Source organism: Eucyclogobius newberryi, unplaced genomic scaffold (assembly GCF_026437365.1).
Source record: "Eucyclogobius newberryi isolate DKJ021-1_F unplaced genomic scaffold, fEucNew1.0.hap1 SCAF_17, whole genome shotgun sequence".
Lineage (NCBI taxonomy): Eukaryota > Metazoa > Chordata > Actinopteri > Gobiiformes > Gobiidae > Eucyclogobius > Eucyclogobius newberryi.
This window is the reverse complement of record NW_027315801.1, coordinates 34,349,139-34,376,705: the sequence shown is the minus strand read 5'-3', so window position 1 is coordinate 34,376,705 and position 27,567 is coordinate 34,349,139. Positions and strand designations below refer to the sequence as shown.

The 27,567-nt window shown below is 47.6% G+C and overlaps 1 protein-coding gene across 1 annotated transcript in view; it reads left to right on the top strand.

Annotated features, from left to right (window-relative positions):
- The window catches only part of LOC140363552 (band 4.1-like protein 1), a 101,933-nt gene that overhangs the window by 60,882 nt on the left and 13,484 nt on the right, over positions 1-27,567 (top strand). The window contains exons 5-13 of the mRNA XM_072450183.1: positions 9,689-9,731; positions 9,805-9,880; positions 11,463-11,681; positions 11,771-11,858; positions 13,205-13,357; positions 18,435-18,532; positions 19,666-19,841; positions 20,748-20,995; positions 26,476-26,616. Coding sequence (XP_072306284.1) covers positions 9,689-9,731; positions 9,805-9,880; positions 11,463-11,681; positions 11,771-11,858; positions 13,205-13,357; positions 18,435-18,532; positions 19,666-19,841; positions 20,748-20,995; positions 26,476-26,616 — 1,242 coding nt within the window. The remainder of the gene's footprint in view (positions 1-9,688; positions 9,732-9,804; positions 9,881-11,462; positions 11,682-11,770; positions 11,859-13,204; positions 13,358-18,434; positions 18,533-19,665; positions 19,842-20,747; positions 20,996-26,475; positions 26,617-27,567) is intronic.

Genomic DNA, 27,567 nt, shown 5'->3' with positions numbered 1-27,567 from the left:
TTAAGGTCAGACTGAAGCTTCATTAAGGTCAGACTGAAGCTTCATCAAGGTCAGACTGAAGCTTCATTAAGGTCAGACTGAAGCTTCATTAAGGTCAGACTGAAGCTTCATCAAGGTCAGACTGAAGCTTCATTAAGGTCAGACTGAAGCTTCATTAAGGTCAGACTGAAGCTTCATTAAGGTCAGACTGAAGCTTCATTAAGGTCAGGCTGAAGCTTCATTAAGGTCAGACTGAAGCGCTTCATTAAGGTCAGATTGAAGCTTCATTAAGGTCAGACTGAAGCTTCATCAAGGTCAGACTGAAGCTTCATTAAGGTCAGACTGAAGCTTCATTAAGGTCAGACTGAAGCTTCATCAAGGTCAGACTGAAGCTTCATTAAGGTCAGACTGAAGCTTCATTAAGGTCAGACTCAAGCGCTTCATCAAGGTCAGACTCAAGCGCTTCATCAAGGTCAGATTGAAGCTTCATCAAGGTCAGACTAAAGCTTCATTAAGGTCAGACTGAAGCTTCATTAAGGTCAGACTGAAGCTTCATTAAGGTCAGACTAAAGCTTCATTAAGGTCAGACTAAAGCGCTTCATTAAGGTCAGATTGAAGCTTCATCAAGGTCAGACTAAAGCTTCATTAAGGTCAGACTGAAGCTTCATTAAGGTCAGACTGAAGCTTCATTAAGGTCAGACTGAAGCTTCATTAAGGTCAGACTAAAGCTTCATTAAGGTCAGACTAAAGCTTCATCAAGGTCAGACTGAAGCTTCATTAAGGTCAGACTCAAGCGCTTCATCAAGGTCAGACTAAAGCTTCATTAAGGTCAAACTAAAGCTTCATTAAGGTCAGACTCAAGCGCTTCATCAAGGTCAGACTGAAGCTTCATTAAGATCAGACTGAAGCTTCATTAAGGTAAGACTCAAGCGCTTCATCAAGGTCAGACTCAAGCGCTTCATCAAGGTCAGACTAAAGCGCTTCATTAAGGTCAGATTGAAGCTTCATCAAGGTCAGACTAAAGCTTCATTAAGGTCAGACTGAAGCTTCATTAAGGTCAGACTGAAGCTTCATTAAGGTCAGACTAAAGTGCTTCATTAAGGTCAGACTCAAGCGCTTCATCAAGGTCAGACAGAAGCTTCATTAAGGTCAGACTAAAGCTTCATCACGGTCAGACTGACGCTGCATTAAGGTCAGACTAAAGCTTCATTAAGGTCAGACTGAAGCTTCATTAAGGTCAGACTGAAGCTTCATCAAGGTCAGACTGAAGCTTCATTAAGGTCAGACTGAAGCTTCATTAAGGTCAGACTGAAGCTTCATTAAGGTCAGACTGAAGCTTCATCAAGGTCAGACTGAAGCTTCATTAAGGTCAGACTGAAGCTTCATTAAGGTCAGACTGAAGCTTCATTAAGGTCAGTCTAAAGCTTCATTAAGGTCAGACTGAAGCTTCATTAAGGTCAGTCTAAAACTTCATTAAGGTCAGACTGAAGCTTCATTAAGGTCAGACTGAAGCTTCATTAAGGTCAGACTGAAGCTTCATTAAGGTCAGACTGAAGCTTCATTAAGGTCAGACTGAAGCTTCATCAAGGTCAGACTGAAGCTTCATTAAGGTCAGACTGAAGCTTCATCAAGGTCAGACTGAAGCTTCATTAAGGTCAGACTGAAGCTTCATTAAGGTCAGACTGAAGCTTCATTAAGGTCAGACTAAAGCTTCATTAAGGTCAGACTGAAGCTTCATTAAGGTCAGACTGAAGCTTCATTAAGGTCAGACTGAAGCTTCATTAAGGTCAGACTGAAGCTTCATTAAGGTCAGACTGAAGCTTCATTAAGGTCAGACTGAAGCTTCATTAAGGTCAGACTGAAGCTTCATCAAGGTCAGACTGAAGCTTCATTAAGGTCAGACTGAAGCTTCATCAAGGTCAGACTGAAGCTTCATTAAGGTCAGACTGAAGCTTCATTAAGGTCAGACTGAAGCTTCATTAAGGTCAGACTAAAGCTTCATTAAGGTCAGACTGAAGCTTCATTAAGGTCAGACTGAAGCTTCATTAAGGTCAGACTGAAGCTTCATTAAGGCCAGACTAAAGCTTCATTAAGGTCAGACTGAAGCTTCATTAAGGTCAGACTAAAGCTTCATTAAGGTCAGACTGAAGCTTCATTAAGGTCAGACTGAAGCTTCATCAAGGTCAGACTGAAGCTTCATTAAGGTCAGACTGAAGCTTCATTAAGGTCAGACTGAAGCTTCATTAAGGTCAGACTGAAGCTTCATCAAGGTCAGACTGAAGCTTCATTAAGGTCAGACTGAAGCTTCATTAAGGTCAGACTGAAGCTTCATCAAGGTCAGACTGAAGCTTCATTAAGGTCAGACTGAAGCTTCATTAAGGTCAGACTGAAGCTTCATTAAGGTCAGACTGAAGCTTCATTAAGGTCAGGCTGAAGCTTCATTAAGGTCAGACTGAAGCTTCATCAAGGTCAGACTGAAGCTTCATTAAGGTCAGACTGAAGCTTCATCAAGGTCAGACTGAAGCTTCATTAAGGTCAGACTAAAGCTTCATTAAGGTCAGACTGAAGCTTCATTAAGGTCAGACTGAAGCTTCATTAAGGTCAGACTGAAGCTTCATCAAGGTCAGACTGAAGCTTCATTAAGGTCAGACTGAAGCTTCATTAAGGTCAGACTAAAGCTTCATTAAGGTCAGACTAAAGCTTCATTAAGGTCAGACTAAAGCTTCATTAAGGTCAGACTAAAGCTTCATTAAGGTCAGACTGAAGCTTCATTAAGGTCAGACTGAAGCTTCATTAAGGTCAGATTAAAGCTTCATCAAAGTCAGACTAAAGCGCTTCATCAAGGTCAGACTAAGGCTTCATTAAGATCAGACTAAAGCTTCATTAAGGTCAGACTGAAGCTTCATTAAGGTCAGACTCAAGCGCTTCATCAAGGTCAGACTAAAGCTTCATTAAGATCAGACTAAAGCTTCATTAAGGTCAGACTCAAGCGCTTCATCAAGGTCAGACTCAAGCGCTTCATCAAGGTCAGATTGAAGCTTCATCAAGGTCAGACTAAAGCTTCATTAAGGTCAGACTGAAGCTTCATTAAGGTCAGACTGAAGCTTCATTAAGGTCAGACTAAAGCTTCATTAAGGTCAGACTAAAGCGCTTCATTAAGGTCAGATTGAAGCTTCATCAAGGTCAGACTAAAGCTTCATTAAGGTCAGACTGAAGCTTCATTAAGGTCAGACTGAAGCTTCATTAAGGTCAGACTGAAGCTTCATTAAGGTCAGACTAAAGCTTCATTAAGGTCAGACTAAAGCTTCATCAAGGTCAGACTGAAGCTTCATTAAGGTCAGACTCAAGCGCTTCATCAAGGTCAGACTAAAGCTTCATTAAGGTCAAACTAAAGCTTCATTAAGGTCAGACTCAAGCGCTTCATCAAGGTCAGACTGAAGCTTCATTAAGATCAGACTGAAGCTTCATTAAGGTAAGACTCAAGCGCTTCATCAAGGTCAGACTCAAGCGCTTCATCAAGGTCAGACTAAAGCGCTTCATTAAGGTCAGATTGAAGCTTCATCAAGGTCAGACTAAAGCTTCATTAAGGTCAGACTGAAGCTTCATTAAGGTCAGACTGAAGCTTCATTAAGGTCAGACTAAAGTGCTTCATTAAGGTCAGACTCAAGCGCTTCATCAAGGTCAGACAGAAGCTTCATTAAGGTCAGACTAAAGCTTCATCACGGTCAGACTGACGCTGCATTAAGGTCAGACTAAAGCTTCATTAAGGTCAGACTGAAGCTTCATTAAGGTCAGACTGAAGCTTCATCAAGGTCAGACTGAAGCTTCATTAAGGTCAGACTGAAGCTTCATTAAGGTCAGACTGAAGCTTCATTAAGGTCAGACTGAAGCTTCATCAAGGTCAGACTGAAGCTTCATTAAGGTCAGACTGAAGCTTCATTAAGGTCAGACTGAAGCTTCATTAAGGTCAGTCTAAAGCTTCATTAAGGTCAGACTGAAGCTTCATTAAGGTCAGTCTAAAACTTCATTAAGGTCAGACTGAAGCTTCATTAAGGTCAGACTGAAGCTTCATTAAGGTCAGACTGAAGCTTCATTAAGGTCAGACTGAAGCTTCATTAAGGTCAGACTGAAGCTTCATCAAGGTCAGACTGAAGCTTCATTAAGGTCAGACTGAAGCTTCATCAAGGTCAGACTGAAGCTTCATTAAGGTCAGACTGAAGCTTCATTAAGGTCAGACTGAAGCTTCATTAAGGTCAGACTAAAGCTTCATTAAGGTCAGACTGAAGCTTCATTAAGGTCAGACTGAAGCTTCATTAAGGTCAGACTGAAGCTTCATTAAGGTCAGACTGAAGCTTCATTAAGGTCAGACTGAAGCTTCATTAAGGTCAGACTGAAGCTTCATCAAGGTCAGACTGAAGCTTCATTAAGGTCAGACTGAAGCTTCATCAAGGTCAGACTGAAGCTTCATTAAGGTCAGACTGAAGCTTCATTAAGGTCAGACTGAAGCTTCATTAAGGTCAGACTAAAGCTTCATTAAGGTCAGACTGAAGCTTCATTAAGGTCAGACTGAAGCTTCATTAAGGTCAGACTGAAGCTTCATTAAGGCCAGACTAAAGCTTCATTAAGGTCAGACTGAAGCTTCATTAAGGTCAGACTAAAGCTTCATTAAGGTCAGACTGAAGCTTCATTAAGGTCAGACTAAAGCTTCATTAAGGTCAGACTGAAGCTTCATTAAGGTCAGACTAAAGCTTCATTAAGGTCAGACTGAAGCTTCATTAAGGTCAGACTAAAGCTTCATTAAGGTCAGACTGAAGCTTCATTAAGGTCAGACTAAAGCTTCATTAAGGTCAGACTGAAGTGGACGAACACCATAATTAACCTGATGTTGGACATGTTTTTTTACAATACTTTTGAAATTGAAATACGTGACGTTTGTCAAATTAAATGCATGTAATGATTAACACTGTCGCCTTTAGTTGTTTAGTCAATTAATTGGTTGATTTTTTATGTGACTAATTATTTAATTAAGATGATTTAAACGAGGACACATCTTGAAGGAGACGGAGTGGAGTGAGCTCGCTGAAGATTAGCGTTAGTCATGAGTTTACCTTTTACATATATTTACAGTTTTTAGTGGATTTCTGTCTAAATTGTCTTTACTTATTAAGTAGAGATGGCACAATTTAGAATTTATTATTGAGAGAAAAATACATCACAATTTAATTATTCACGGTTATTCAGATTTGAAATCTTGAATTTTCTTTCATTTCCATTACAAATTACTATTCATGAAGTTTAAGATAAGATAAGATAAGATATTCCTTTATTGTCCCACATGGGGAAATTTCATTGTTGCAACGCAGGAAGATACAGAGGAAAAGAACAAATCACTTATAGGAAGTTAGAAAAACACTTTCAGTAGAAGATCTCCTATAAATAAAAACTCCCATAGACAAATAAATACATAAATAAATAAATACATAAATACATAAATACATAAATACATAAATACATAAATACATAAATACCATTGCATGTGATCACGACAGTAATTGCACATGAATTCCAACAGCTTTATGAAATATAACTTAATATAACTTTCTAAAGGACAAAATAAAGTGAATGCAACAAAAACAGAGCGATAAAAAGCACTTTTGGACAAAAAAATGAATTAAAAAGACAATATTTTGCTCAAAAAATAATGTATTAGTTTTCACGATTATATTGTGACCTGAATAATCACGATTATCGATGAACCCAATAATCTTGACATCTCTAACATCAACTACAGCCCCACAAACCAACAGTGTTATGTGGCTTCAGTTGAATATAGGACAGTATTTTGGGCCGGTAAGTATTTTTCCTAAATATTTCTTCAAATGCAAAACACAACTTCATAGAAATCATAAACTGCTCATATATTCATTTATTTTGCCTCGTATTTGTCCGGCGAGTCGAGCCGTAAGACTTGAAAAGCAAAATGATAAACTCCTTGTGGTCAGAAGAATAGCACTAATTTGTGTTTTTGTGGCTCTTTTGAATATTTATGCCGTTTCCTTTGGACCCGTTTCAAGTGACCCACTGTCTTTAGAAATCAAGAGGAGCTTGTGATCGTGCGACGCGCTTTACATAGAAATGAATGTACGTAATTGCTCATTCTGACCTTCTGCTTTGTGGGTTGTGCCAAGTCACACGAGCCGCAGCTTTGAAATGAATATTTATCCCTTTTCATGCACCACATCTTCTCATCTCTGTTCATGCAAAATACAACACAATATACAGGTGCAAGAAAAAGTATGTGAACCTTTTGGGATTACTTCGATTTCTGCATAAACTGGTCATAAAATGTATTCTGATCTCCATAAAAGTCACAACAATAGACTCGGACTAAAATACCAGACAAAAACTATACGTTTCCAGGTTTTAATTGAGCACAACATGCTTCCATGGGAGGTAAAAGTATGTGAACCTTTATTAATACCTATATTAATATTGGACCTTCTTTAATAGTGAGTAATAAAAGTAGTTATGAACCATTCTCCTTCATAAAACCTGCTTCAGTTCAATATTCTCGGGATGTTTGGTGTGAATCGCTCTCTTGAAGTCGTGCCACTTCAAGCCCGGGTCGAGGTCATGACTCTGCCCGGGTCGAGGTCATGACTCTGCCCGGGTCGAGGTCATGACTCTGCCCGGGTCGAGGTCATGACTCTGCCCGGGTCGATGTCATGACTCTGCCCGGGTCGAGGTCATGACTCTGCCCGGGCCGAGGTCATGACTCTGCCCGGGCCGAGGTCATGACTCTGCCCGGGCCGAGGTCATGACTCTGCCCGGGCCGAGGTCATGACTCTGCCCGGGTCGATGTCATGACTCTGCCCGGGTCGAGGTCATGACTCTGCCCGGGTCGAGGTCATGACTCTGCCAGGGCCGAGGTCATGACTCTGCCCGGGTCGAGGTCATGACTCTGCCAGGGCCGAGGTCATGACGCTGCCTGGGCCGAGGTCATGACGCTGCCTGGGCCGAGGTCATGACTCTGCCCGGGTCGAGGTCATGACTCTGCCAGGGCCGAGGTCATGACGCTGCCCGGGCCGAGGTCATGACGCTGCCAGGGCCGAGGTCATTACTCTGCCAGGGCCGAGGTCATGACGCTGCCTGGGCCGAGGTCATGACGCTGCCAGGGCCGAGGTCATGACTCTGCCAGGGCCGAGGTCATGACGCTGCCCGGGCCGAGGTCATGACTCTGCCCGGGTCGAGGTCATGACTCTGCCAGGGCCGAGGTCATGACGCTGCCTGGGCCGAGGTCATGACGCTGCCCGGGCCGAGGTCTTGACTCTGCCCGGGTCGAGGTCATGACTCTGCCAGGGCCGAGGTCATGACGCTGCCTGGGCCGAGGTCATGACTCTGCCCGGGTCGATGTCATGACTCTGCCCGGGTCGAGGTCATGACTCTGCCCGGGTCGAGGTCATGACTCTGCCCGGGTCGAGGTCATGACTCTGCCAGGGCCGAGGTCATGACTCTGCCCGGGTCGAGGTCATGACTCTGCCAGGGCCGAGGTCATGACGCTGCCCGGGCCGAGGTCATGACGCTGCCCGGGCCGAGGTCATGACTCTGCCCGGGTCGAGGTCATGACTCTGCCAGGGCCGAGGTCATGACTCTGCCCGGGTCGAGGTCATGACTCTGCCAGGGCCGAGGTCATGACGCTGCCCGGGCCGAGGTCATGACGCTGCCCGGGCCGAGGTCATGACTCTGCCCGGGTCGAGGTCATGACTCTGCCAGGGCCGAGGTCATGACGCTGCCCGGGCCGAGGTCATGACGCTGCCAGGGCCGAGGTCATGACTCTGCCAGGGCCGAGGTCATGACGCTGCTTGGGCCGAGGTCATGACGCTGCCCGGGCCGAGGTCATGACGCTGCCCGGGCCGAGGTCATGACTCTGCCAGGGCCGAGGTCATGACGCTGCCCGGGCCGAGGTCATGACGCTGCCAGGGCCGAGGTCATGACTCTGCCCGGGTCGAGGTCATGACTCTGCCAGGGCCGAGGTCATGACGCTGCCCGGGCCGAGGTCATGACGCTGCCCGGGCCGAGGTCATGACTCTGCCCGGGTCGAGGTCATGACTCTGCCAGGGCCGAGGTCATGACGCTGCCCGGGCCGAGGTCATGACGCTGCCAGGGCCGAGGTCATGACTCTGCCAGGGCCGAGGTCATGACGCTGCTTGGGCCGAGGTCATGACGCTGCCAGGGCCGAGGTCATGACTCTGCCAGGGCCGAGGTCATGACGCTGCCCGGGCCGAGGTCATGACTCTGCCCGGGTCGAGGTCATGACTCTGCCAGGGCCGAGGTCATGACGCTGCCTGGGCCGAGGTCATGACTCTGCCTGGGCCGAGGTCATGACGCTGCCTGGGCCGAGGTCATGACTCTGCCCGGGTCGAGGTCATGACTCTGCCAGGGCCGAGGTCATGACGCTGCCTGGGCCGAGGTCATGACTCTGCCTGGGCCGAGGTCATGACGCTGCCTGGGCCGAGGTCATGACTCTGCCCGGGTCGAGGTCATGACTCTGCCAGGGCCGAGGTCATGACGCTGCCTGGGCCGAGGTCATGACTCTGCCCGGGTCGAGGTCATGACGCTGCCTGGGCCGTACCAGAAAACGTACTTTCTTCTGTTGAAGTCATTCTGCTGTTGATTTACTTCTATGCTTAGGGTCATTGTTCTGCTGCAGCGCTCGTCCTCTGTTCAGCTTCAGTTGGCACAGATAGACTGAAGTTTTCTTGATACAAACGTGCTGTAATGTATATTTTCATGGACAGTGGATCTTTGTGGCGTCTGCACATACACTTTTTACTGTAGATGTGTCAATAAGAACGTTAAAAGTCTTTAGCTGAGTCTCTTGGATTCTTCTTCACGTCCTTGAGCGTTCTTTCCTCTGGCGCTCGTCTTTACAGGACGACCAGTGCTTAACTCTCTCCATTTGTGTCTCACCGTGGACACATGGACATCAAGGCTTTTAGAGAGGCTTTTGTAACATTATCCAGCTTCATGCACGTTAACAATTCTTCTCATTTAGTAATGGCCCGGTTCACATTAGGCCGCGCTTATTGACAACAGTCAGCTCAAAACTGGTACGTGTTTTTTCTGTTTTGTTTTTATGGCGAAGGGGCAGCTTTAAACCACACATCCTCATTGATCTGATTCCAGGTTGTCTGACTCATTAGCCTCGGGGTCCACATACTTCACCCTGAATCGGTGCTTATTGCTTTGAATAAAAACATGAAAGCATATCATGTTTGTGTGGTCTTAGTTTAAGCAGTTTCCACGTTAATGTGACGAAGATGAAGATGACCAATTCATGTAGAAATCCCAAAGGGTTCACATTTCTTTTGCTAACTCTCCTGCTCCATGAAACACCTCATTTGCCCTTCATCCATCACTGGCCACTTACAGTTTGACTATCGCATCTGTGACTTTCAGCCTTTAAAATGTAATTGGTCCACGTGGCCTTTTCAAAATGGGCCACAAAAGCCTCGGTAACATCCGGCACCGGGCGCTGGCATTTATCCGGCCAAAATGGCGGCTTATCCGTTACCTTGTGTCTAGAATATCTTTTGTATTTATGAACCGGGGGACGGAGGAAGCCAGCGCGGTAACACTCTTAAAACTGTAAATGTACACGACTGTGGGGAGTTTCTAAAAAGGGAGAGTGCGTTTTGTCTTTCTCCAGAATTGGCTGGATCCTTCCAAAGAGATTAAGAAGCAGATTCGGGGTAAGTCCAGACACGAGGAGCCGAGCGGCCACGTCATTGTGAAGTGAGGATTTAGTGCTGATGTGTTTCGCAGTGGGCTCCTGGGTGTTTGCCTTCTCAGTCAAGTTCTATCCTCCGGACCCGTCGGTGCTCATCGAGGACATCACCAGGTGAGAGCGAGAAACAATGCATCAGTACTGGGAAAAAAAGAAGAAGATGGACATGTAGAACTGTTGAAAACTGTTCAGAGCGAATCAAGTTCTTCTCGCAAACACGACAGAGTCAGAAATGTGTCCTTCAGCGAGTGGATGGGATTGAAATATGTGTGTTATGTTTAGATAAAGCTGTGTTTGCTGCTTTATTGGTTTCTCGGAGTCATCGAGTTGTGCGTGAAAGAGTGAATGGATGAAACGTGCATTTTATTGCACGCGTGTTTAAGAAGATAAGATTTAGTCATTCATTTGTTTTTATTGAGTACTTGAGTTTCATTCATGCAGAAAAGGCAAATCATTTGACTAACAACTATAAAGCTATAAGATTGTTCCCCTTCAGCGCACATGGTCGACTGCCTATGCGGCCACGCCCTCCCCCCGCTAAACCTGTAAAGTGGAAACGCTGCGGTGTTATGAGAAAGAGAAGTGAAGAAGGAAAAAAGAAAGGAAAGGAAAAGGAAAAGGAAAGATAAGGGAGGGTTGTGCGGGTGAGGGAGTGACTTTAAAGGGGCGTCACCAAACACCCCCAGCACCTCTTGGGTCATGACATTATCTGTTTGATTGACAGGGCTGCTCTTAAAGTAAATATTAAAAAAGATTTGATATAAAAAATGCTAAGCTGCCAATCGCATTTCAATCCAGACAGAGCAGTCTGTACATAAAAACAAGGGCTTTGTTGAATATGCACTGTTTACATCACTTATAATATATGATAATATCATATCGCAGACGCTTGACATTCAAATACAATACAATCATCATACATACAATCATTGATTCGAGGCGTCCAGACTAATGTGTTTTTAATCCATACAATTACACGTTGTGTGAAGGACCTGTGTTTGACAGCTCAATAACCTTCATCTGCATCACTGAAACATCTTTGTCAAGAAAAGATTTTGCTTTTAAAAATGTGACTATTTAGTGGCAAATTGTATCTTAATTACTCATCATTCCCAGCCCCGCAGATGCACACAGTGTGACGCTAATTACAAGAATGTTGAGCTCAAGATTTTGTGATTGCAACACTTAAGTGACTTCACATTCTTATCTTATGGCAAGAATAAATAAAAACATGTATTTAATGCTTAAATGCTGCGGGAATGACGTACAAAATCAAGTATTTCTTATGGGGTGGGTACATTTGACTTTTGACTTCATTTGAGAGCAGATACTTTCTATTCCACTACATTTTTGATCTGGACTGAAAAGAAAAATATACTTTCTGTATGTTTTTAGTTTTCATTGTAGGTTCTTGCTGAAATCCTGTGTAAAGGTTTTGAGTTCAAGCAAAACAAATAAATTCAAAAATCCCCAGAAACTTGTATTTGAACTTCTGCAGCCGCTTAAAGATCAGCACAGCACAACATTTAAGGCTTTAATGGTTATTACAATCTGTGAAACACTTGTAAATGTTTAAAGTACTTTTTGATGTGCTACAGACACTTCTACTTGAATCATTTCTTTTGCACACGTATCCACACTTTAGAATAAAACGTAACACTCCCTCCACCAGCACTTATACGACTCTTTTCCACAGGTACTACTTGTGTCTCCAGTTGCGGGACGACATCCTGTCCGGCCGCCTGCCGTGCTCCTTCGTCACACACGCGCTCTTAGGGTCCTACACGGTGCAGGCGGAGACGGGGGACTATGAACCAGAGGAACACGGGCCGGACTACGTCAACGACTTCCGCTTTGCCCCGAATCAAACCCGAGAGCTGGAGGAGCGAGTGATGGAGCTGCACAGGAACTACAGGCGAGTCGGGCCGGAACACTGTGATGCTGCTTTAGTTTAGTTTAGTGGATATAAACAGAGACAGGCCTCATGTGGCGTTTGCATTGCAGGGGGATGAGTCCGGCGGAGGCGGAGATGAACTTTCTAGAAAACGCCAAGAAGCTTTCGATGTACGGAGTGGATCTGCATAAAGCCAAGGTGTGAACCATGAATAACCAATAACAATAACAATGTGAAAGTTGTATTTATTCACATGTGAGGCCGTACATATTATATTCATGAACAATAACTCTTGACTGAATTTATGATTTAGAAGGACAATAACAAACACTGTATTTACCGCTATTTGAATATCAATTCACATATTTCATGATTATTGTAAATAGGACAGGTTAAGCAAAGGTGCTAAAATCCATGTGTTGTCCTGATAGGAGGTAACAAAGAAGACGAAACATTACAAACATTTAAAACAGAACAATAAAAGGCCAGTTTAAAGTGTTCACAGACTTTGACTGACAGCTCAGTCCTTTGACTGACAGCTCAGTCCTTTGACTGACAGCTCAGTCCTTTGACTGACAGCTCAGTCCTTTGACTGACAGCTCAGTCCTTTGACTGACAGCTCAGTCCTTTGACTGACAGCTCAGTCCTTTGACTGACAGCTCAGTCCTTTGACTGACAGCTCAGTCCGTCCTGATGTTCAATGACATCATCACAAAGATTAAAGGTGTCAGTGAAAAGGATTTGTATCTACAACCGCTCTTTTGTTGAAACCTTTTTCCATGCATAGACTTTCACAGCTTGAACATCACAGTGACACACACGTGTGGCTGAGACGTTGTGACTGTGTATAATGAGAATAAATCGGTTTAATCCCACATTCGTCCAGGAGGGTTTCAAAAAACAAAAAAGCTTGAAATCCACATATTGAAAATGACTCTTGGATGTGAGTCTAAAACATTGTTGACTTCAACTGATGCTTTTTATACAATAGAATGAGAACGTCACAATAACTGAAGATCAAGCTCTGATTAAAGCTGGAGTAACGGATTTTCACACTTTGTGTGTGAAAATGTCACTTGTTTCTCTCATTGTTGATATTCACAAGCAGAAAACAGCTTTCTTCAGATGAAGAAGAAAAACCCAAGCACAGCCAATCAGAGCGCTGCTTTCAGCTCTTATTGCCGGGTTGACACAAAGTGATTATTAGCTGCAGAGAGTGTATCTCAGTGAATCTGTCTCAGGTTCAGGTTCATTCCCTTTGGGCTCAAACACTGTATGTGAGGCTGTTTCTAATGTTTGAACTTTAAATCTGTTCTACACTTAAGGACAAATAACACAACACATTTTAAATAGAGTTTAGTCTGCGCTCTGGGATCAGTCAACATCAGATATTCACAGACACTTAAAGTATCTGCAGCTCATTGATTTTGGAACTGAAAAAGATGGATCGGTGCGTCTCAATCTAAAGGCCACTCTTGCTGGAGCAGCCGCCAGCCGCCTGCACGGCTTCAGCAGAGAACAAAGCTTCTGTGTGTGTCCCTCAGGACTCGGAGAGCATCGACATCATGCTTGGCGTCAGTGCCAGTGGTCTGCTCATCTACAGGGACCGCCTCAGGATCAACCGCTTCGCTTGGCCAAAGATCCTCAAGATCTCCTACAAGAGGAGCAACTTCTACATCAAGATCCGTCCGGGAGAGGTTGGTGCATTATTATTCCTCCTTCCTGTCACCGCACACGCATCACTCGACTCCAAAAGCTCATCACTGCAGAGAAAGCACAAAGTTAAGCCTTGGTAAAGCGCCACAGCATCAGATTTCATTTCACGGCGTCTCACTCGTTAAATTTACACCGTTGTCTTTCCCGAGGCGTCTTAAATAGTCATTTCACGGCTTGATGAAAGTGCTACTTCTGTTTATTCACATTTCAAGTATTTTCCAAACTCTTCTCGCTGTGATTCCCACGTTGACTGAGGTTATGTTTTCATTCATCATTGTTGCTTTTCTTTCCGTATTATCCATTCACCGGGAGTTTTGATGAAGGATTTGAGCGGCGCGTTAAGAAAAGCCTTGATTTCTCAGCACAAAGATTATGAAAAGTGTTTTTGAGCCTTAAGCGGAGTCGTCGTGTGCTTAAAATCCACTGTTAAACTGACATTGACGTCTTTATAGTGAACAGCCAGGCCGTTCGGAGCAGCTATCCTATTAAGCCTGCTGTCAATTTGAATTCGCCTCAAGGGCTAGTTTTGTCTTTTATTTTCCGTCTCTATACTTATTTGTCTATGTTCTTGCTCTGAAAGAAGTAAAACTATAATTATCTACACTTGCCTACGTGGACAAGATGAAACACTGTGAGACGAGCGTGTCAGACTCTCAAGTTTGTTGAATGGACACGTTTTTGCAGATAAATAGCGTCTTCGGAAGAGAAGTTGAGGCGGCTGATCGTTTCGCTGCAGCGGTGGAGATGGGTGGAGGCGATTGGCTGACGGTGACAGACAGGAGATGGTTAAAGATGCACTATGTCACTTTTCGACCGCTTGTAGATGTCACAGCTCCGCCTGGAATGTTCCACAATATGACATTAAATGCACCGACACAGTACAAAGAACGTGTAACATGCATTCTTACTGTGAGCGGACCTCAGATCTGACTTGTAACTTGTCCTGGTGGCTTGTCAACGGCTTGTCACCATGGAGATAGTGTAGATAGAGTCAATGCCACACTGTGGAACATGGTAGAGAAGGTTTCAGAGGTGTTCATCTGGACATGGGTTTAGAAATCGAGACGTTTAGAGATCTGGAAAATGACTTCTAAAGGTCTAAAGTTAACCGTTGACCTTTGACCTGAGGTGTTGCCACATGTGCAGTGACAGAATTTGCTATTTTAGTTTAAAAAAAGGTTTAAAAACAACTGCTCTAAACGTGTCGGTTATTTTCAGATGACCAGGGACCACTGATGGACAGATGAGGCATTACACTGAAAACAGTAAAAGTGTAAGGTTTAAGTCAGGCATGTCCAAACTAGGGCCCGGGGGCTAAATGCGGCCCTCAAAGCAATATTTATGGCCCTCCAGCTTCCTGCTATGTCGGCCAAACAACAAAAACTAGTACTTTTTACTGTGAAATTGGGAAAATTCAGGCATATTGATGTTATACAACCGAATATTAATGTTCAAGGTCTAATTCAACATTCAACAAATTCGACATGTTGTTTGTGGCCCTCTGCCCCGTCTGAGTTTCAAACTGTGGCCCTTGGTGAGAAAAGTGTGGCCCCCCCTGGTTTAAGTAAACATTGTAAAAAGTTAAAACAGTGTCCAGACGCTTAGAAACTGTTTCTACTGTTAATATATAATAATTATGTTACACTTCAGAATCAGAAACGCTTTATTGCCAATGAACAGAACTCAAACACAGGAACTTGTTACAACTTTCCCTTGTAGAGCTTCTTTTCAATGTCACTGGGGAAACCAGTCAGGAGCGGTCAGGTGTGGTCAGGAGCGGTCAGGTGTGGTCAGGAGCGGTCAGGTGTGGTCAGGAGCGGTCAGGTGTGGTCAGGTGTGGTCAGGAGTAGTCAGGAGCGGTCAGGAGCAGTCAGGTGTGGTCAGGTGCGGTCAGGTGTGGTCAGGAGCGGTCAGGTGTGGTCAGGTGTGGTCAGGTGTGGTCAGGTGTGGTCAGGAGTAGTCAGGAGCGGTCAGGAGCGGTCAGGTGTGGTCAGGTGCGGTCAGGTGTGGTCAGGAGCGGTCAGGTGTGGTCAGGAGCAGTCAGGTGTGGTCAGGTGTTGTCAGGTGTGGTCAGGAGTAGTCAGGAGCGGTCAGGATCGGTCAGGTGTGGTCAGGTGCGGTCAGGTGTGGTCAGGAGCGGTCAGGTGTGGTCAGGAGCAGTCAGGTGTGGTCAGGTGTTGTCAGGTGTGGTCAGGAGTAGTCAGGAGCGGTCAGTAGCGGTCAGGTGTGGTCAGGAGCGGTCAGGTGTGGTCAGGAGCGGTCAGGTGTGGTCAGGTGTTGTCAGGTGTGGTCAGGAGCGGTCAGGTGTGGTCAGGAGCGGTCAGGTGTGGTCAGGAGCGGTCAGGTGTGGTCAGGTGTTGTCAGGTGTGGTCAGGAGTAGTCAGGAGCGGTCAGGAGCGGTCAGGTGTGGTCAGGAGCGGTCAGGTGTGGTCAGGAGCGGTCAGGTGTGGTCAGGAGCGGTCAGGTGTGGTCAGGTGTTGTCAGGTGTGGTCAGGAGTAGTCAGGAGCGGTCAGGAGCGGTCAGGTGTGGTCAGGTGCGGTCAGGTGTGGTCAGGAGCGGTCAGGTGTGGTCAGGTGTGGTCAGGTGTGGTCAGGTGTGGTCAGGAGTAGTCAGGAGCGGTCAGGAGCGGTCAGGTGTGGTCAGGAGCGGTCAGGTGTGGTCAGGAGCGGTCAGGTGTGGTCAGGAGCAGTCAGGTGTGGTCAGGTGTTGTCAGGTGTGGTCAGGAGTAGTCAGGAGCGGTCAGGATCGGTCAGGTGTGGTCAGGTGCGGTCAGGTGTGGTCAGGAGCGGTCAGGTGTGGTCAGGAGCAGTCAGGTGTGGTCAGGTGTTGTCAGGTGTGGTCAGGAGTAGTCAGGAGCGGTCAGTAGCGGTCAGGTGTGGTCAGGAGCGGTCAGGTGTGGTCAGGAGCGGTCAGGTGTGGTCAGGAGCGGTCAGGTGTGGTCAGGTGTTGTCAGGTGTGGTCAGGAGCGGTCAGGTGTGGTCAGGAGCGGTCAGGTGTGGTCAGGTGTTGTCAGGTGTGGTCAGGAGTAGTCAGGAGCGGTCAGGAGCGGTCAGGTGTGGTCAGGTGCGGTCAGGTGTGGTCAGGAGCGGTCAGGTGTGGTCAGGTGTGGTCAGGTGTGGTCAGGTGTGGTCAGGAGTAGTCAGGAGCGGTCAGGAGCGGTCAGGTGTGGTCAGGTGCGGTCAGGTGTGGTCAGGAGCGGTCAGGTGTGGTCAGGAGCAGTCAGGTGTGGTCAGGTGTTGTCAGGTGTGGTCAGGAGTAGTCAGGAGCGGTCAGGATCGGTCAGGTGTGGTCAGGTGCGGTCAGGTGTGGTCAGGAGCGGTCAGGTGTGGTCAGGAGCAGTCAGGTGTGGTCAGGTGTTGTCAGGTGTGGTCAGGAGTAGTCAGGAGCGGTCAGTAGCGGTCAGGTGTGGTCAGGAGCGGTCAGGTGTGGTCAGGAGCGGTCAGGTGTGGTCAGGAGCGGTCAGGTGTGGTCAGGTGTTGTCAGGTGTGGTCAGGAGTAGTCAGGAGCGGTCAGGAGCGGTCAGGTGTGGTCAGGAGCGGTCAGGTGTGGTCAGGTGTGGTCAGGTGTGGTCAGGAGCGGTCAGGTGTGGTCAGGAGCGGTCAGGTGTGGTCAGGAGCGGTCAGGTGTGGTCAGGAGTAGTCAGGAGCGGTCAGGAGCGGTCAGGTGTGGTCAGGTGCGGTCAGGTGTGGTCAGGAGCGGTCAGGTGTGGTCAGGTGTTGTCAGGTGTGGTCAGGAGTGGTCAGGAGCGGTCAGGTGTGGTCAGGTGTGGTCAGGTGTGGTCAGGTGTGGTCAGGAGTAGTCAGGAGCGGTCAGGAGCGGTCAGGTGTGGTCAGGTGCGGTCAGGTGTGGTCAGGAGCGGTCAGGTGTGGTCAGGAGCAGTCAGGTGTGGTCAGGTGTTGTCAGGTGTGGTCAGGAGTAGTCAGGAGCGGTCAGGAGCGGTCAGGTGTGGTCAGGTGCGGTCAGGTGTGGTCAGGAGCGGTCAGGTGTGGTCAGGAGCAGTCAGGTGTGGTCAGGTGTTGTCAGGTGTGGTCAGGAGTAGTCAGGAGCGGTCAGGAGCGGTCAGGTGTGGTCAGGTGCGGTCAGGTGTGGTCAGGCGCGGTCAGGTGTGGTCAGGAGCGGTCAGGTGTGGTCAGGTGTTGTCAGGTGTGGTCAGGTGTGGTCAGGTGTGGTCAGGAGTAGTCAGGAGCGGTCAGGAGCGGTCAGGTGTGGTCAGGTGCGGTCAGGTGTGGTCAGGAGCGGTCAGGTGTGGTCAGGAGCAGTCAGGTGTGGTCAGGTGTTGTCAGGTGTGGTCAGGAGTAGTCAGGAGCGGTCAGTAGCGGTCAGGTGTGGTCAGGTGCGGTCAGGTGTGGTCAGGCGCGGTCAGGTGTGGTCAGGAGCGGTCAGGTGTGGTCAGGTGTTGTCAGGTGTGGTCAGGAGTGGTCAGGAGCGGTCAGGTGTGGTCAGGTGTGGTCAGGTGTGGTCAGGTGTGGTCAGGAGCGGTCAGGAGGGGTCAGGTGTGGTCAGGTGTGGTCAGGTGTGGTCAGGAGCGGTCAGGTGTGGTCAGGTGTGGTCAGGTGTGGTCAGGAGCGGTCAGGAGGGGTCAGGAGCGGTCAGGAGGGGTCAGGTGTGGTCAGGAGCGGTCAGGAGTTGTCAGGTGTGGTCAGGTGTGGTCAGGAGCGGTCAGGTGTGGTCAGGCGTGGTCAGGTGTGGTCAGGCGTGGTCAGGCGTGGTCAGGTGTGGTCAGGTGTGGTCAGGAGCGGTCAGGAGCGGTCAGGTATGGTCAGGTGCGGTCAGGTGTGGTCAGGTGTGGTCAGGCGTGGTCAGGTGTGGTCAGGCGTGGTCAGGTGTGGTCACAACTACCTAACGGGAGAGATTAGTCAGTCGGGTTGAGGGGGAAGAGTGGCTTTGCATCTTCCAGGTTGAATCACACTTTCCTTCTTCCTTTTCTGTTTAAGAGTTCTAGCTGTAGATTCTGCCTCACTGTCTCTCCTCACTCTCTCGCCCCTGTCCCCTCACCCCTGTCCCCTCACCCCTGTCCCCTCACCCCGGTCCCTCACCTTTGTCCCTCACCCCTTCAGTACGAACAGTTTGAGAGCACCATAGGCTTCAAGTTGCCCAACCACCGGGCTTCAAAGAGACTGTGGAAAGTCTGCATTGAGCACCACACGTTCTTCAGGTAAACACACAGCACCATACGCAGCGTGTTAACCACCCACTCAAACGCATTAAACACATGTGATTATGTCGTGTTAGTGGTGAACAATGGAAAAGGAATATTTTTTACTAATTGTCAATGTCTGTGAATAATTATGCAAATCTACTCCGTTCAAAATATTCAGTGGAAACATTTTAATTATTTGTATGAACTACGGTTTGGGCAAATTTTAAACAAAAATTGGGTTTTCTGACTAGACTGAGAGCATAATTTAATCCTATAAGCGCTTTATTTTAAGTATATTAAGAAACTGAAGGAACTTAGAAGGACAAAGAGACACAGGGAGAATCTGATGATTGACAGCTGCCTTGACCGGCTGGATAACATTTATTCACAATTTGTCAAAATAACTGGCAATTATGTGGGTGTTTTTAGGTTAATAGCAGCATTTCAGGAGAGCAGGTGATGCAGATCAAGCTCGCTTATAACTTACAAGGTTTTATCTCCAGCCTCAAATATCTTATTATTTATGAAAAAGAATGTTTCAACAGTCATGCAAACCTACCACACACTTGCCATGAATGATTGTGTATTGCAGTTTGCAAATTGTGAATCTGTTAAAAATATGTATCAGTAAAAAAAAAGCAAACTAACACTTTATTAACACAACTTTATGATATGATATCTGGACCTTTAAGATGATTTAAACCACAAGCAAACTACATAATCTAACTTAGTCATTTAATCAATCAAATTCAAATTCAATCTAATCAATCTAATTCTGTTTTAACTTAAAAAAAATAATTATAATAATATATACTGTATTATTTTTTTTTTTCAATTTTCAAAATTTCAAATGCAAAACAACAAGAACAAAAAACAGAACAAGACTATACAAAATAAATGAACAAAAATGAGAGAAAAGGTTCAGTCCTTAGTTGTCAGCACAGTTTGAGTCCAGTGTATCCATCTATAGTGTGCATGGCAGGGGTTTGAAGGCCCGAGTACACAGTTCTTGAGTGAGGACAGTCCCAGAACACACGAGGGTCTCCTGGCAACCACAATCCCTCCAACATTTAGTATTTCTGATCATAATCTGATTCTAAGAGCCACTCATTAGACTTCATACTGAACATGACACGGTCCCTCCACAGACTGGTGTCTCCGGAGCCTCCGCCCAAGGGCTTCCTGGTGATTGGCTCAAAGTTTCGGTACAGCGGGCGGACTCAGGCCCAGACCAGACAAGCCAGCGCCCTCATAGACAGACCCGCCCCGCTGTTCGAACGCTCCATAAGCAAGAGGTACATGCTGCCCCGGAGCCTGGACGGAGGTGAGGAGGACACACACCGGACCAAGAAGCCTTGATTTAACCGCACAGGGAGACGTAAAAGACATGTTTGTGATTTCTAACGCCTTGTACTTGTACAGGAGCAACCATGTGCTAAATCCATTTACATTATACATTTTACACCATAGAAACTGGAAAATGTACCATAAAACTCCCACAAAGATTTAGCAATAATCATACATACACATTAATGTCAGTTTTATTGGAGTTAGATCACAATTTAGATTTTTTTTTTTTTACAATTTAGATTTTTCAGGCTGACGGCTACATATCATCACAATTGAATCATTATTTTCTTTATCATGGCCGGAGTTGATTGTAGAAGTATTTTAAATGTGCTGTTGTTGTATTTTGATGAATTCCTGCATGTTTGAGTCGTCCTGTGTTGTCCTGCAACTGAGGCTCGCATGTTCAGACAATTCCTGTTCTCACCTACCCCCTATCCCCGCCTACATCTGTCAAACGAATGTGATTATTTGAACGATTAAGACCTCGAGTGAAACGAGTAGGGGTAAAAAATGGCTTGTTACTGTGAAATGTCACTATGAAGAGGGGTTTAGTCAATGGAACTGTTACTATTGCCAGTATTAAGCTCTTTTAGATCAATATTGCAGTTTACAATGAACAAGATGTAAAAATATGATCTACTTGTGTTGTAGTTTAATGCAAAGTACCTGAAAAAATCTCAATATGTCTCCTTAAATCTAAAAATGTATTTAATGATAGGAATATAGATAAATACCGCACTGTTGGCAGCATTTTCTTTGACGTGTGAAGTGGAGTATGTTCTGGAGAAGTAGATAAGCCAATTGCAGCAATCGTATAACATGCTTTCCTGTTTCCCCCCAACCACAAGACCCATAATGCATCTGTTCTGTCGCTCTCCAGCCTCTGCTCTGGGAGACAGCATGGACCAGCTGTCTCAGAGGAGCTCCAGCGACCGCACACAGTTCATGTCCAGGGAGGACCTGGACCAGGAGGGAAGTCTGGACCTGGATCACGACCAGTACCACTACGAAGACCAGGACCAGAGCGAGTTCACGGACCAGGAGTTCGACCAGGGTCCAGAGCAGAGACGCAGGACGTTCCGGGACTCTGATGTCTCTCCACCGTACACTAAAACCATAGAACTCAAGGTACGACGCGATGAGATGAAGAAGACACAACTGCTGCTTTATATGTGCTTGGATTTCATTAATACTATAGATACTTCCTAATTACATATCTGTTTTGGACTAACAGTTCCCACTAATGCTACCATTTATTAACCCTAGAGGTCATCTAAAATGCTCTTTCCATACACAATAAATTAAATTGTATAGCAAGTTATTCCAGTTGTTTCCCTGTTGTGTGTGTACAGTACAGGGGCCCCACTCGCTTCAGAAATATGTTCAAAAGTGAGCTCAAAATCTTGCCATATCTAAAGGACAAAACCCCTGGATATTCTCAGCGTCATCCTCTGAACTTTGTGGGACAGTTTTATGAAAAGATCAGACATATAATAGGTGACCTTTAAATCTTAACATTGCTATTTATCCTTCCCTTATAATCCTCTCCAATCCTTCTGAGCTCAGTGTCCCCGGCCTCTCCTTTGGCCCTGTGCTCCTCTCCTGCTAAAATCTGCTCTGTTTTGCTCCACTCGGTGCCGTCCCGCAGCGAGACGAGGCAGGCTCGCCACTAGACTCAAAGCCGGAGGTATTTTGGCCGCGGGGTCTGTGTGTCTGTGTGGTTTTGCCTGTTATGGGTCGTGAACCCGGCGTCGTTTTGTTTTTCATGTCTGGGGGGAGTGGTGGTGCGTCCATGTTGGGATTTCCTGGATGGTTGTTAATCCATGGAAACGGCATGCTCAGTGGACAGAAATATGTAATATATTCTGACTTTAGCGTGTCCTGCTGGGGATTCATCATAGACTCTCTTCACAGGCTTTTACCTCGGTCTTAGACACTGTCTGTGCACTCACAGTAGAGTCTCTAACTGTCACCACATGTTCCCAAGGAAATGAATGGGACTGATGGGTAATGGCAGGATTAACAGACGGCCTAAAGCACTGCTTATTATTCAGTGAATAAACAAATCTCTGGATGTGGATATGACAACAGCCTCAGTGCAGCAGTAAGTGCTCTTCAACATGCGATCTGCCTCTTCTTAAACACGACGTCCACATTCATCCTTGTTAAACGTGTCAGAAGTGGAGATGTCAGCTCTGTACTCAGCATGGAAATCTCCCACTGCTGGGTTTTCTGTCAGAAAAATCAATCCTAACTCAGTTTTTCATGCTCGAGGGTATTTTACTTTTATTTCCCCCTCAAACAAAACCATTAGACAATTTAGTATTGACAGCGTTTGTATCTCTGAGCAAAAATGCTCTTTTGGATGCAATAAGGAACTCTGTGGTTCCGAGTACAGGAAGAATACAGCTGAAATGAAATTTACAAGGTGGAGAGACAAACACCTTTGTGATGTCAAAACTAATACAACTTTCTTGTATAATTTAAAAGAATATAAAACATGTCAGTAACAGAAGCACGACCATTTTCATCAGTCATTTCATTTGATGTTTGTAAAAAGAATGCTCCAAATCCTGTTCCCAGTCGATAAGTGACTGTTCTAAAATGGATGCTCCTGTCTTTTGTGGCCGACCTTTGCCCTGTGTTACGTCCCGGCTGTGACAGAGCGCTCTGGGTGTTACGTCCCGGCTGTGACGGAGCGCTCTGGGTGTTACGTCCCGGCTGTGACGGAGCGCTCTGGGTGTTACGTCCCGGCTGTGACGGAACGCTCTGGGTGTTACGTCCCGGCTGTGGTAGAGCGCTCTGGGTGTTACGTCCCGGCTGTGACGGAGCGCTCTGGGTGTTACGTCCCGGCTGTGACGGAGCGCTCTGGGTGTTACGTCCCGGCTGTGACGGAGCGCTCTGGGTGTTACGTCCCGGCTGTGACGGAGCGCTCTGGGTGTTACGTCCCGGCTGTGACGGAACGCTCTGGGTGTTACGTCCCGGCTGTGGTAGAGCGCTCTGGGTGTTACGTCCCGGCTGTGACAGAGCGCTCTGGGTGTTACGTCCCGGCTGTGACGGAACGCTCTGGGTGTTACGTCCCGGCTGTGGTAGAGCGCTCTGGGTGTTACGTCCCGGCTGTGACGGAGCGCTCTGGGTGTTACGTCCCGGCTGTGACGGAGCGCTCTGGGTGTTACGTCCCGGCTGTGACGGAACGCTCTGGGTGTTACGTCCCGGCTGTGGTAGAGCGCTCTGGGTGTTACGTCCCGGCTGTGACGGAGCGCTCTGGGTGTTACGTCCCGGCTGTGACGGAGCGCTCTGGGTGTTACGTCCCGGCTGTGACAGAGCGCTCTGGGTGTTACGTCCCGGCTGTGACGGAGCGCTCTGGGTGTTACGTCCCGGCTGTGACGGAACGCTCTGGGTGTTACGTCCCGGCTGTGGTAGAGCGCTCTGGGTGTTACGTCCCGGCTGTGACAGAGCGCTCTGGGTGTTATGTCCCGGCTGTGACGGAGCGCTCTGGGTGTTACGTCCCGGCTGTGACAGAGCGCTCTGGGTGTTACGTCCCGGCTGTGACGGAACGCTCTGGGTGTTACGTCCCGGCTGTGGTAGAGCGCTCTGGGTGTTACGTCCCGGCTGTGACGGAGCGCTCTGGGTGTTACGTCCCGGCTGTGACGGAGCGCTCTGGGTGTTACGTCCCGGCTGTGACGGAGCGCTCTGGGTGTTACGTCCCGGCTGTGACGGAGCGCTCTGGGTGTTACGTCCCGGCTGTGACGGAGCGCTCTGGGTGTTACGTCCCGGCTGTGGTAGAGCGCTCTGGGTGTTACGTCCCGGCTGTGACGGAGCGCTCTGGGTGTTACGTCCCGGCTGTGACGGAGCGCTCTGGGTGTTACGTCCCGGCTGTGACGGAGCGCTCTGGGTGTTACGTCCCGGCTGTGACGGAGCGCTCTGGGTGTTACGTCCCGGCTGTGACGGAGCGCTCTGGGTGTTACGTCCCGGCTGTGACGGAGCGCTCTGGGTGTTACGTCCCGGCTGTGACGGAGCGCTCTGGGTGTTACGTCCCGGCTGTGACGGAACGCTCTGGGTGTTAAGTCCCGGCTGTGGTAGAGCGCTCTGGGTGTTACGTCCCGGCTGTGACGGAGCGCTCTGGGTGTTACGTCCCGGCTGTGACGGAGCGCTCTGGGTGTTACGTCCCGGCTGTGACGGAGCGCTCTGGGTGTTACGTCCCGGCTGTGACGGAACGCTCTGGGTGTTACGTCCCGGCTGTGGTAGAGCGCTCTGGGTGTTACGTCCCGGCTGTGACGGAGCGCTCTGGGTGTTACGTCCCGGCTGTGACGGAGCGCTCTGGGTGTTACGTCCCGGCTGTGACGGAGCGCTCTGGGTGTTACGTCCCGGCTGTGGTAGAGCGCTCTGGGTGTTACGTCCCGGCTGTGACGGAACGCTCTGGGTGTTACGTCCCGGCTGTGACAGAGCGCTCTGGGTGTTACGTCCCGGCTGTGACGGAACGCTCTGGGTGTTACGTCCCGGCTGTGGTAGAGCGCTCTGGGTGTTACGTCCCGGCTGTGACGGAGCGCTCTGGGTGTTACGTCCCGGCTGTGACGGAGCGCTCTGGGTGTTACGTCCCGGCTGTGACGGAGCGCTCTGGGTGTTACGTCCCGGCTGTGACGGAGCGCTCTGGGTGTTACGTCCCGGCTGTGACGGAACGCTCTGGGTGTTACGTCCCGGCTGTGGTAGAGCGCTCTGGGTGTTACGTCCCGGCTGTGACGGAGCGCTCTGGGTGTTACGTCCCGGCTGTGACGGAGCGCTCTGGGTGTTACGTCCCGGCTGTGACGGAGCGCTCTGGGTGTTACGTCCCGGCTGTGACGGAGCGCTCTGGGTGTTACGTCCCGGCTGTGACGGAACGCTCTGGGTGTTACGTCCCGGCTGTGACGGAGCGCTCTGGGTGTTACGTCCCGGCTGTGACGGAGCGCTCTGGGTGTTACGTCCCGGCTGTGACGGAGCGCTCTGGGTGTTACGTCCCGGCTGTGACGGAGCGCTCTGGGTGTTACGTCCCGGCTGTGACGGAGCGCTCTGGGTGTTACGTCCCGGCTGTGACGGAGCGCTCTGGGTGTTACGTCCCGGCTGTGACGGAACGCTCTGGGTGTTACGTCCCGGCTGTGGTAGAGCGCTCTGGGTGTTACGTCCCGGCTGTGACGGAGCGCTCTGGGTGTTACGTCCCGGCTGTGACGGAGCGCTCTGGGTGTTACGTCCCGGCTGTGACGGAGCGCTCTGGGTGTTACGTCCCGGCTGTGACGGAGCGCTCTGGGTGTTACGTCCCGGCTGTGACGGAGCGCTCTGGGTGTTACGTCCCGGCTGTGACGGAGCGCTCTGGGTGTTACGTCCCGGCTGTGGTAGAGCGCTCTGGGTGTTACGTCCCGGCTGTGACGGAGCGCTCTGGGTGTTACGTCCCGGCTGTGACGGAGCGCTCTGGGTGTTACGTCCCGGCTGTGACGGAGCGCTCTGGGTGTTACGTCCCGGCTGTGACGGAGCGCTCTGGGTGTTACGTCCCGGCTGTGACGGAGCGCTCTGGGTGTTACGTCCCGGCTGTGGTAGAGCGCTCTGGGTGTTACGTCCCGGCTGTGACGGAGCGCTCTGGGTGTTACGTCCCGGCTGTGACGGAGCGCTCTGGGTGTCTGTGTGTGGCTGCCTGCCTTTGACTCACCTCTGTCTCTGCACGCTCCGTCTGTCTGTCCACAACTCCACCTCCTGCTCTGTTCAAACCTTTGACCTCCATCCCACCTGCCCCGGCCCCGCCCCTCACCTCACCCGCCCTGGCCCCGCCCCTCACCTGTTCCACTTCACCTGGCATGTGTCGGAGCAGGACGTGGTGGTCGCACCTCGGCCCAAACAGGAGGTACTCTCTCTTTGGCATGTGCTGTTTTTGACCGTCACTGACACTGGTTTATTATTTTACACCGAGCGTTCAATGTAAATGCTTTTGTTTTCTAATTTTATGTCTGTTGTTGTTGTTGTATAGGAGCAGGCAATATGAATGCAATATGAATACAAATTATCTCAATATATATATTTTTTAAGATATTCAGACGCTATATATGTGTCAATCAAACAAATATATGTTAAAACACGTCTCCAAGCGATTTAGTTGGATTTAATTATCCGACAAATGTGAAATGTCTTTAAAAATGCATCTAAAAAATGAAGACATATCCCCATATACTCTTATTTCAAAGTTTACATTTCAGCTCTTTTTGTAGCATTTTTTCCCCTTTTCTTTTTTATATATAAATGACATACTCGATATTCAAATGTGGCATATCAGCAACAGTCACAATATTATTTTTGCTTTATTGCCCACCTGTAATTCTGTATTATATTGTGTTTTCTATCATTTACCATCATGTACCGTCTGTGTCCCTCAAAAGGAGTTTATCTTTTGTGACACCAAAGATATTCCTATGATTATGACAAATAAAAGCTCCCAAAACGTTTCCTAGCTTTACTGTATCATATATTGTAGTTACACTGTGTTGTTTTTCATTCAGAAGGTGTTTCACGTGAAAACAACAGCATGAATACAGCTTCATCCTGTGGTTTTGACGGTGTCCTAACGACCTGTCCTCTCGTGTGAGCAGCAGTTCTTGGACAAACCCGAGGACGTCCTGCAGAAGCACCAGGCGAGCATCAACGAGCTGAAGCGAGCTCTGAGGCAGCCCAACAGCAAGAAGCGCGTCCCGTCCTCCACGTCTCCCGGCGGGACGCCCGAGCGCAAACCCGTAAGCTCCACCTCCTCTGAGCCGCTCATCTGAGACGGCACAATATGTTACGATTAACTCCTGTCGTTTACGCCGTCTGTGCGCCACCTGACCTACATATACAAGTACACAAGTATATACACAAGTACACAAGTACATATACAAGTACACAAGTACATATACAAGTACATATACAAGTACACAAGTATATACACAAGTACACAAGTACATATACAAGTACACAAGTACATATACAAGTACACAAGTATATACACAAGTACACAAGTACATATACAAGTACACAAGTACATATACAAGTACATATACAAGTACACAAGTATATACACAAGTACACAAGTACATATACAAGTACACAAGTACATATACAAGTACATATACAAGTACACAAGTATATACACAAGTACACAAGTACATATACAAGTACACAAGTACATATACAAGTAAATATACAAGTACACAAGTATATACACAAGTACACAAGTACATATACAAGTAAATATACAAGTACACAAGTATATACACAAGTACACAAGTACATATACAAGTACATATACAAGTACACAAGTACATATACAAGTACATATACAAGTACACAAGTATATACACAAGTACACAAGTACATATACAAGTACATATACAAGTACACAAGTACATATACAAGTACACAAGTATATACACAAGTACACAAGTACATATACAAGTACATATACAAGTACATATACAAGTACACAAGTATATACACAAGTACACAAGTACATATACAAGTACATATACAAGTACACAAGTACATATACAAGTACATATACAAGTACACAAGTACATATACAAGTACACAAGTACATATACAAGTACATATACAAGTACACAAGTATATACACAAGTACACAAGTACATATACAAGTACATATACAAGTACACAAGTATATACACAAGTACACAAGTACATATACA